The following is an 11,311-nucleotide window of genomic DNA, read 5'->3' on the forward strand; positions in this document are numbered from 1 at the left end:
CTCACCAAGCAGCTGCTATGATTTGCCTGCTTCTGATCATCAAGTAAGCAGATCGACCCTCATAAATCTGACACATTAAGATCTGTACGTTTATTTCAAGTCCTTGCTATTTCAGTTTTTTGTGTAAGACATTTAATTTAGAAGCATAATATTGTTTTTGTAAGGGTTGGTACCAGGACAAAGTACCGAGAGAGACCTCGAGTCAGGCACATTACTAATCAGGCTTGATGCCCAACAGCTGGGGTAGATCTATACAAGCCCAGTGACACAGTCACTCAGTGTTGGGTCTTTGCTAAAGTTTTGAGCCAAGCTCCTAGCTGGTAACTCTGGGTATTGAGGTCTGTGAGCCCTTGTGCTACACCTCTCTTCTGCTCTACAAGGGTGTCAGTGTTTTTACACGTCCCCTCCCCTGTCCAGTTTTCCCCTCTCATATCTGTCTCTCTCCCAAGGCTTCCCTTAGCCGTTACAGTTCCTCCCTCTTTTCTGGTTTGTTTGGGAAGTTTTAGTTTGGTTTTCCCAGGGCATCGGTGCTGCCGTTCTTCCCGTGGCGTCCTTGGTTCTCCTTTTTCCCACATTCAGCATGGTGTTTAGTTTTTCCTCTCGTTCTGTTGCCCTCCATTCCTTTGAAGTGTGATATAGGTGCCAGTAGTTTTATAACTGCCACAGTCTAATGGGTGTTTGTTAGCCTTGCAAGAAAGTGGCCGGGGTTCAACTCCCCACCTTTGGTTATTTTCTTTTCTTGTTTTACCTGTTCTATGATCTAACCATTTTGCGCACAAGTCCACCCTCATGGTTGCTCACCCAGTGGGTTCTTGTTGTCATCAGTGGTCTGACCTGGGTTTGAACCACATTAGCTTTTTTAGTTTTCTGATTTTTAGTTTTAAGATATGTTCGTTTAAAAGCATGTATAAAAATATGTTTAAAGTGTTCAACACGCCTTATGTTTTATTATATGGTCAGGTCACATTTCAGTTTTAACAATCGCTTTAAGAGCTCAACATGAATCACGCAGTAGTGGTGCTGGTGGGAGGGGTTGTGAGTGTGACGTATACCAGAGAACATGAAAAGAGAGCACAGACACACATGCACAGAGAGGGCTAGAGAACCAGAACAAAACCACTCCTACAGAACGTAGAGAGCACGTTTCTGTGAGTGAGAATGAAGAGTCTCCTCATCTTTACCCACTTCTGGATCCTCAGGTAAGATATTCTGTTTATTCATTCTTAATATGTCAAGAAATATGAGCAGTTTATGATGTTTTGAGACTTTGTAATAACATTGAAGGAACAGTGGGGTCACTTTGTGGGGTCACTTTGTTTGATTGGCAAATATAATAAACAGTCAACAAAGAAGTAGTTAAAGGTGTTAATATGTTTTTATTTCTACATAACAGAGATTTGTATCTGGAAAGCTCTCGTCTATTGTGCAGCAGTCATGAGCCATCGCTGAATGTAATATATGAAACCTCTTTTGCACTTATAGCTTCTCACCATTTGGTCAACTTCACTGTCAAACTGTCAAGCCAGAGAGTACATATATGGTATAATGCAGTTTCAGTAATGCATAGAGGAGAGGACTGACCACAGACAGGAGGAAGTGTTTAAGATAAAACAACAGAGGGACTACAAAGAAGAGGAAGTGGTGTTACGGGGGAAAAGGAGTGGAAGGGGGAGAGAGAGTTCAACCTTTCAGACTTTTAGAACTACTGAAAAAAGTCTTCAGTCCTTTCGGAGCACAAACTGATGACCAGAATAAATCCAGTGACTAAAGGATGAAGCTCCTCCTCATCTTCAGTTTCTGGCTCTTCTCAGGTCAGAAGTTCAACTCTCCTCAAAGGCTTTTAGAGTATGTTTCCTTTATTATGAGTGTGTGACATGGTTCATAGGTCCAGCACATAGTTTACTTTATTATGAGTGTGTGTGACATGGTTCTTTTGTCCATCTCATAGTTCCAGTTTATTTTGTGCTTTAATTGTAAAAACAATTGTCATGGTTTATTTAGCTGTTTTTGGTTGTGAATGATAAAAAGACACAGATACAGCTACAGCTACAGATTGGATTATTCTAAAAGAGGAAAGTTTAATTTATTATGAGTGTGTGACATGGTCAAAGTTTCACCCTATTTAGAACTGCCCCTATTTATTTAGTTTTTTGTTTTTTAAATAATAATAACATAATTGTTTTTGTGGATGATATGAAGCCCTTGCTTCAGATCACAAGACTCTAAAAGAGGAACTGCATTTTGATTGGCAGGTCGTGTACACTGTGCAGATGTGATTGGCTACACAGGAGGAAGTGTCATCATCAACTGGCATTATGATATCCTTAAGTACATGAATCACACAAAACAGTTTTGCAAGATAAAACAAGGCAAATGCACAGATAAAATCATTCCCCAGATGGTGAACATGTGGGCTGATGAAATAAAATTCATAGTTGTGGATGATACTAAGATTGGAATTTGCTGGGTGGTAATTAGGAACATAAGTAAGCAGGATGCTGGAACCTACAGGTGTGGAGTAGAAGGAGCCTCGAGTTCAGATGTGACACTCAGTGTGAAAGAAGGTGAAAGACTTTATATTGTATTTTCCACTGACATCATTAACTAAATCTTCTAGGTTTGATTTCTCAGACACTTTATTTGCTCAGCTTTGGACAGTTTTACTTTTTTAACCTGATCTTTTACACCCCTGAAAAGTGAGGAAGGGCTTTCTCCCTCTTTCTAGTGCTTTATAACACATAAATTACTCATTGACTCATTTTGTTTGGATGGCAGATCCTTGCTGTGGACAGTTACTCATACAAACAGCTCACCAAGGACAGAACATTACGCTGAACTGTACACATCCAGAGGAGTATAAAAGTGATATCAAGTATGTGCTCAGAGTGGATAATCACAGCATCCGTGCAGTCATTCCTGCTGTCCGACAACCAGAAGGGAAACAGAAGTTTTCCCTTTTGGAACACACACAAGCAAACATGTTTAGTGTGGGAATCAGTGATGTGACAGTGGAGGATGGAGGACTTTACCTGTGTGGCGCTCAGAGACAAAGGGAATCTGTGACCCTATACTTTCCTGTCTTCAGTGAAATACAGCTCCACGTCACATGTGAGAACCTTCACTTCACTTTCAGTGCCATTTTCATGATAAAAAAGTATGCCTGGTAAGATGCCACATTTCACACACCTGTTAAAGGGCTTCAGTTATGGACTCTCATGTTCTGGGACTATGAGTTTAAGATATGACTTTAAACGTCTCTCTCTCTCTCTCTCTCTCTCTCTCTCTCTCTCTCTCTCTCTCTCTCTCTCTCTCTCTCTCTTTCTCTGTAAACAAAGTGCATTGAAAACATTGCACAGTATTTAAAAAAAATATAAGAGTATATAAAGCAAAATTTAGTAAATGCTAAGACAAATTTATTTTGGCCTTTAAAATAATATTTTTCATAGGATTCTCATTAATGTGAATGGATTTTTTAAATGCAAGTGCCACAATATAATCACTGACATACAGTTTAAAACACAAATTTAAATCTAGTGTTTATATATATATGAAAGAAGAATATTCTAGGTTAACTGCAGTGTACTGTAGTAAGAGAGGTAGAGATATTTAAAATTGCAGTAAAGAAACAGAAACTCTACTTTACTACAATTTTGAATATATACAGCAGTAGATATGCAGATTAATGAGGCTGAAAGTAACATTATTACCTTTGGTTTTTAATTAATGGCAATTTGCAAGGGATGAGAGAAATAAAGATAAAAAGACTAGAAAGATAAAGCCAAGAGTGCTTAAGGAAATACACCAAAGAAGTCAGAATATCTATCTCACCTTCTTTAATGAGAGAGAGTGCTGTTTTCTCATGCTCTTCCTCTGCACATTGACTCACTGGGATTCACAAAAGCACAGGACGTAACTTTCAGTTCACCCAGCTGTGTGTTTTGGAAGAGACCTGTATAGCAGAATGAGAAGTGACAGCTCAGTGGACCTACTGTGCTTTAATCTATGTTAAAAAATATGGCAGATGTTCCAGCGGAATATTTTGTTGTTTTGCTGCTGTTGTTGACAGGTGGTGAGTTTATAATAAAATATTTTTGTTCCAGCTGTGTATCTCCCAGGTCTACATCACTCTGTCTTGTCGCTGTCCCTCATTACTGTGTGTGTTGGCGTGGCTCTGCTGCTGACTGGAGCATTAGCACTCGTGCCCTATAAACTGAGATGCAAGAGGACACAAGGTAAAATACACACACACACACACACACACACACACACACACACACACACACACACACACACACACACCCACACACATATACATATACACACACACACACACCCACACACATATACATATACATACACACACACACCCACACACATATACATATACATACACACACACACCCACACACATATACATACATACACACACACACACACACACACACACACCCACACACCCACACACATACATATACACACACACACACACACATATACATACACACACACCCCCACACACATATACATACACACACACACACACACACACACACACACACACACCCACACACACATATACATACATACACACACACCCACACACATACATATACACACACACACACATATACACACACACACACACATACACACACACACACACACACACACACACACACACACACACACATATACATACATACACACACACACACACACACACACACATATACATACACACACACACACACACACATATACATACACACACACACACACACACACACACGCACACACACACACGCCCTGTTGAGATTATCTCTTCTGTCTCATTTGGTTAATACTAAACACTCCCTGTAATGGAGAGAATGGAACATCAGTACTGATATTGTTTCATTTTTGCAGGCTCAACTGCTAGTTGCCAAACAAGAAAAAACATCACAGTGAGTGAAAATTACTTGATTAAATAAAACATTTAAAATGCATCGATTTGTGTTCACATTGCTAAAGATATTTATTTCAAGCATGTATCTAAGAAGTATGTATCAGAGCTCTACAAAAACAAATAAGTTAAAGATGTTATAATACAGATATCATATTTAGTACATATCAATTTTAAAGGGTCTACTTATTTAGTACATATAAATCTGGTCCACTTTTGATTTTTTAATAGCATTATATTGTCCCATTTATATCATTTTCACTGAAGATATGAAAATAGTCAGAGTAGTGATTGGTGGGATACGTTAGTGACATATTGCAAAAATATAATTTACTGCTGCACATTCAAATGTGGCATAAATATATATATATATATATGACACAAAGGTCAAAAATGAATATCTGCCTACTCATTGGCCATTGTATAATACAAATTATATATTTCCTCTTATTTATTGTTTGATATATTACTGTATGACTTAAACTTGTGATTTGGTTTATTTGATCAATAAAGACAACTTTGATTCTGTAGTTTTCCACCAGTCACAGATTAGATTCTTGTCAACTTTTTCAAAACCTTTTTGAAATTCATGAACTCACACAGATGGAAAACAATTTGGTATTAAAATGGGTTTATATCGGTATAACAGGCATGGCTATAAGGTGATGATAGTTGTGCTTTCTCCACACTTATATGTGTAGCTGCCAGTCCAGAATTGAAACAAGCTATGTGTAATGTGGAGAATCATTAAGAAAACAGAACCCTTAAGAGAACACTGGCCAAATGACAGGAATCACTGGCCAAATGACAGGAAAGTTCAGGCCTCATTTATTCCAGAATGATATAAATGAATCTGTACACTGTGCTGTGGTTTCAGATTGATGGTGATTATGAAAATGATCCAAGTGGATGCCAGAACATCAGCATGGGTTCAATCTGCCAGAGTCTAAACCCCAAAAGCACACTAGCAGATTCACCCTACCAGAGCCTAAACCCCAACACCACCCTAGCAGATTCAATCTACCAGAGCCTAAACCCCAACACAACCCTAGCAGATTCAGTCTACCAGTGACTAAACTCCATCACCAACCAATCAGATTAATTCTACTAGTGCCTAAAACTCTATCCCAACTCATCAAATTCTACCAGAGCCTAAACCCCAGCACCAACCAATCAAATTCTGAAAATCATATCTCAGATGTGTATGTGTATTCTGATGGCCCAATATTCAACATTAGTCAGAATAATACTGGACAGGTAACAGGACTAACAGGACTAACTTTTGTTAGAAAGACACTAACAAAGAGTGAGATTATATATACAGAGGCAAAAGACATAGTTTAATAACAGTAAAGATGTTACAGAACAAGAACTAGGATCCTAGTGGCATCAAGATGTATAACAGCAGTAGCCATAAAATGGCACTTAAACCCCGAACAATCCAGGTCTATTACCTCTGTCATGACCATCTGACTTTCTTCTGCCTTTAGCTGAACCAAAAGTTTCAGTGCAGATCTCAAAGACTAAAGATACTTCCAAGTGAGTTTAATTTCAGGAACAATCAATATTTATAATAAATCTATGTTTTTTTTTAAATCATGGGTCCACAGTGCCACATATTTTTCTTTCAGAAAGTTCTACAAAGTAAAATCATAGGTTTAACATTGTGTTTACTGTGACTCCAAATTTCATAGTGAGCTCAAGTAAGGTGTGGGCAGTTTAAACTGACCTTTTAATTGCAATGTTTTAATTCCTTTTATTTTGGGAATTTGTCCACATCTTTCTTCTTTCTGTTATGTTTATTCCCATTTTCTAATCATCTTTATTGCAGTCAAAATAGTTAAGTACTAATTGTGTTTACTGGTATTTATCAATTTTAGTAGTCTAGCTTTCAAGTTAAAGTAGGAAAGGAATTAAAGTGACTGGACCATGAGGTATGAAACTCCAAGAAATGTCAGATTATTTTAATGATAGTTATCATTGTATACATTTTGAGAAACTGATGGTTAAGGGCCTTGCTTTGCGGCCTAACAGAAGGAATTTGGAAGCTGTGGGGCTTGAACTAGCAACCTTCCAACAACTAACCACTTACCTTAACCACTGAGCTGTTGATTATGCATTGCATGCACGCTCTTGTAAACACAGAAGGGTGCTATCAAGCAGCTGGGCCTAACCTGGCTGAACACATGCAAGCATAAGGCCCACATTTCTTCATATGTTCATTAGTATGAATAATCGTATGAATTAACCAGTAAGATTATTGTAATTGTAATGCATCAGAACTGGATTAGATATATTGTTTCTGTTCCATTTATCCTAATCAATACTAGTTAGTTGCCCAATGCTCTAATAATTTTTTTTTCTTTTTTAAAGACTTAGTTCACCATGAATCTTGTTTGGTTAATTTTGTTTAGTTAAGTTTTTTTTTTTTTTTTTTGCTATAGGTCTATTTTAGTGAATTCAGTACTTTTGGTCATTATTGACATATTCCTCAATTTTCTTTGTGCATTCTCAACTCTGTTATTGCTGTTATTTCAATAAACATCCTGTTAGTTGTAAAGCTTGTGGTTTATGCATGGTGTTTCTCTCTTTGGTGGTGGGGTTTCTACCACTGTAGAAGTCAAGAAGTTTAGGTTTAACCTAATTAACATATTCATTACTTTAATGACTTTAATTTAAATTGATTTTCCCTGCTAAGCAATGCTATTTTCACTGATATAGCTATGAAATGAAAGATTTGAGAAGAGCAAATCCTTTATGTCCGTTCAGCTTCAGCAGAATGGTATCCTACAGGAGATGTTAAAAATACAGCTTAATCTAAAACCAGAACCAGAAGTCTCCACCATCACCATATTTTACATTAACAGAGTGCAGAGTGGCCTTATCACCATAAGTTAAAGCTGTCAGTCTCATGTTGTGTTAATCAAACATGCTGAAAACACTTATTGATGCCAGATATGTGCCCTGCTGCTCAGAACTCCCCACAATGCTCCAGTTAGTCAGGTGGAAGGATCTCCACACTTCTCCAGCCATATGATATAATTCATTAACTCATGCCAAATAGAAGAAGTTCCATTGTTACAACCTGCTCCACTACCAGGGTAAGCTGTAAGACAACCTTCTCCACTACTGGGGGAAGTTGTAACAACTTGGGGTAAGAGGGAGGGTTTAAAAATTGAGACCACACCACAACATTTGCATCTAAATCAGTTTACCTTGAATACATACACATAATCAGTTACTTATTTAGTCATATGATCCTGACACAGGTGTCCAGAAACAATGAAAAACATGTCTTTCTGTATGTACCAACACACATATGCTAGAACTGATACATCTACCATGCTAATGCATCACAGTTCTGCAATTTTATGTTTGATTCTGTTTGGTTCTGTTTAGTTCTGGTTTGATTCAGCTGATTAACAACTGCTGCACCATCTCCAGCACACACTAATAGGATCACATCAGTCATACAATTTCTGTCATCTTGCCTGAAGGACAGGAAGGACAGTTTAAAAGTGAGCCAGTCCATAGTGAGTTCACCGTGGTAGTAATTATAAAGAGCCTTTTATGTTTTAAGATAGAAAATCAGTTTAGATATAGGAAATCTATATTTCCATATACAATTAATTGTTGACATTTTTATCCAAAACATAATTCTGGTGTTCATTCTGGGAAGATCTTCGAGAAGAGCCGCTGCCCCTCAAGATACAGAGGAGCATGCCCCCGACTGGCTCCCGCTACAGCTGTTCCAGGCACCTCCCACTGAAAGGAGGCACAGAGGCAGACCTAGCACCTGCTGGAGGGATTATATCTCACATTAACATCTGGATGAACTACAAAACTACACAGACATTTTAGAAGGTCAGTGCACACTCAGCTTCACATCTCCAGTAGATGGCACCATTTGACAGTGTTTTGTTTTCCATATAGTCAGTGATGCTGGAGGGAGGGGCTGTGAGGTTGAGCCTCTCTGACACAAAGCAGCAAATGAGGTAACAACCACACCAGATAGAGCTGACGACACAGAGACACAGAGATGTACGTATTACCAAGACAAGCTTAATTCTGCAATATCCTACAGTAACAGTACTGCAGGGATTTGAGAACAAAACAGTTCATAATGAAGAGTCTCTTCATCTTCACCCTTTACCTGATCTCAGGTCAGCTATTCTGTATTAATCCCTGTTAATGTGACAGTTAAGGCAAATAAATATAATGCACTTCCTTTACATCTAGAAAATGACTACATCTTTTTTGTGCTGTATTAAAATTTAAGTTCTAAATAAGTTTTAATGTGATGTAAAGAAAATATTTCCTTCTGATTTCCCAGGGCAGTTTAATGTGAGAGAATCTTATTGTGAGGGAATCAGTGAGTGAATGAACAGAGAAAACTTAGTGTGAATGAATCAGTGAGTGAGTACACAGAGGAAACTCAGAGTGTGTATGTCAGTGAATGAGTGAACAGTGGAAGATACAAAGAGAAGGAAGAGTCAGTGCAGTTCCTGTGTTTAGTTTGGGCTCAATGTTTCAACTTATATTCAGTGGATTTACCCAGAAAGGGAGAGAGAGAGAGAGAGAGAGAGAGAGAGAGAGAGAGAGAGAGAGAGAGAGAGAGAGCAGCTAGAAGGGAAGATAATCAGGAAATGTTGTTGCAGTAGCATTTTACATATGTCAGAAAATAAAAATAAAAATACCTCCAGTAATTCAAAACACAACTATGGAATCATCAACTTGCAACACCACATCAACAACAACACCAGTAGACAGCTGACTGAAAGCACTACAGTTAAGTTATAGCTCCTATATGTATAGGAGGCTTTCATGTAACAAAGATGAAGAATACTAGTGGGCACAGTGTGGGTATTTCATGAACAATAGGGAGAGAGAAGTACATAGTCATATATGTCCCTGAATAAACAGTTCAGTGTCCACTACTATTTTAATGGTACAAAGGTATGTAAAGGAATGTTTGCTGATGTAGAGATGTGGTGTGATGAGGTCATTGGTGGTGAGATGTGATGTGATGAGGTCATTGGTGGTGAGATGTGATGTGATGAGGTCATTGGTGGTGAGATGTGATGTGATGAGGTCACTGGTGGTGAGATATGGTGTGATGAGGTCATTGGTGGTGAGATGTGGTGTGATGAGGTCACTGGTGGTGAGATATTATGTAATGAGGTCACTGTTCTGCCCCATCACCAGACCTCAGATGCTTGCTGTGTGTTACCTACTATGACAATAGCGATTGTATGTATCACTCTAGCCTTGCCATGATTCATTCCACTCAAATTAGGGGAGGAGCCTGGGATATAAGGGGTGTTGTATGATTGCTATGACAATAGTGATTGTTTCACTATAGTCTTGTAATGATTCATTCCACTCAAATTAGGGGAGGACCTTGGGCTATTTGGATTGTATATGATCACTATGACAATAGTGATTGTCTGTATCACCCTAGCCTTGTAATGGTTCATTCATTTATATTTAAATTTACATTTACGGCATTTAGCCGTAATTTAGACACTCTTATCCAGAGAGACTTACAAAAGTGGTTTGTCATTTACTCATAGAATATATCCTAGTACAGTACAGTAGTTTAGAATCAAATATACAAATGAACTAGAATACTGTAGAATACAGGGATTAATGCTGATACCTAGAAGTGCAAAATACATAAGGTCTATCTTAAACAATGATAAGTGCTATAAACAATAAGTGCTAGAGTGTGTTAAAGAACATAAACAATATCTTACAATAAGTACTAAATTAGTCAGTCAATATCATTCCATTATAATTAGGGGGAGGAGCCTGGGGTACATGAAGGGTGTATGATCATCTAGGCAGATCAGTTCCAGATTAATCATTGAGTTAGGTCAAGATCTGTTTGTGAGAACAGCTAGAGAGAATTGCTGTTGGAGCTGGTAATGTAAAATCTTTGAGGCTTTGTCCCTACACTTAGGTTGCTCTAAACCTTATACATACTACAGACTGAACCATTTTAAAATAATTTCTGGGGATTACATGTTGCTCTGCTATTTTACTGCACCTGTAAATAAAATGAACATTTCACCAGAACCTGGTAAAGGTGTTTCACTCGACCTCTTTGGAGGGCCTACCGACCTCCCTGCCTGTCTATACACAGGTGACCATGCAACATGTTTGCATGGCCAAGGTGTGTGAGAGATACTGATTGGTGGGAATGGGATCATTTTCATGTAGTGGGGATTGAGGGAGGGGCTTTGGGCTGAGAAAATGGAGATTGGTAAAACAGAAGTCATGATGTTTGGTACTAAGTAAATGTAGATTTAATATGAGATTTTAGTGGTTATTCAGTTAAATTATATTCATTAAACTGCTACAAGGATC

The 11,311-nt window shown here is 38.1% G+C and overlaps 1 protein-coding gene across 3 annotated transcripts; it reads left to right on the forward strand.

Moving 5' to 3' along the window:
* Nucleotides 1-1,039: 1,039 nt before the first annotated feature.
* Nucleotides 1,040-7,502, forward strand: LOC113582853 (polymeric immunoglobulin receptor-like). 3 transcript variants are annotated; one of them, XM_027018867.3, is made up of 7 exons: nt 1,046-1,199; nt 1,483-1,811; nt 2,253-2,564; nt 2,776-3,108; nt 4,101-4,232; nt 4,906-4,943; nt 5,820-7,502. In XM_027018867.3, exons 2-7 carry the CDS (start codon nt 1,772-1,774, stop codon nt 6,012-6,014), a joined length of 1,050 nt encoding a protein of 349 aa, XP_026874668.2. In that variant the 5' UTR covers nt 1,046-1,199; nt 1,483-1,771; the 3' UTR covers nt 6,015-7,502. The 3 variants fall into 3 exon arrangements, with proteins under 3 accessions (XP_081557534.1, XP_026874668.2, XP_081557532.1); XM_081701406.1 differs by having other exon boundaries at nt 1,058-1,199; nt 1,394-1,811; XM_081701408.1 differs by lacking the exon at nt 2,253-2,564 and having other exon boundaries at nt 1,040-1,199.
* Nucleotides 7,503-11,311: the final 3,809 nt, after the last annotated feature.

This window comes from Electrophorus electricus, chromosome 18, assembly GCF_041902795.1.
Source record: "Electrophorus electricus isolate QZ-2024a chromosome 18, ASM4190279v1, whole genome shotgun sequence".
NCBI lineage: Eukaryota > Metazoa > Chordata > Actinopteri > Gymnotiformes > Gymnotidae > Electrophorus > Electrophorus electricus.

Coding starts and splice junctions, on each gene's coding strand:
- LOC113582853 (XM_027018867.3), top strand. CDS start 1,772: ATGAAGCTCCTCCTCATCTTCAGTTTCTGGCTCTTCTCAG. Junction 1,812..2,252: donor CAGTTTCTGGCTCTTCTCAG/GTCAGAAGTTCA, acceptor TTTGATTGGCAG/GTCGTGTACACTGTGCAGAT. Junction 4,233..4,905: donor GAGATGCAAGAGGACACAAG/GTAAAATACACA, acceptor TCATTTTTGCAG/GCTCAACTGCTAGTTGCCAA.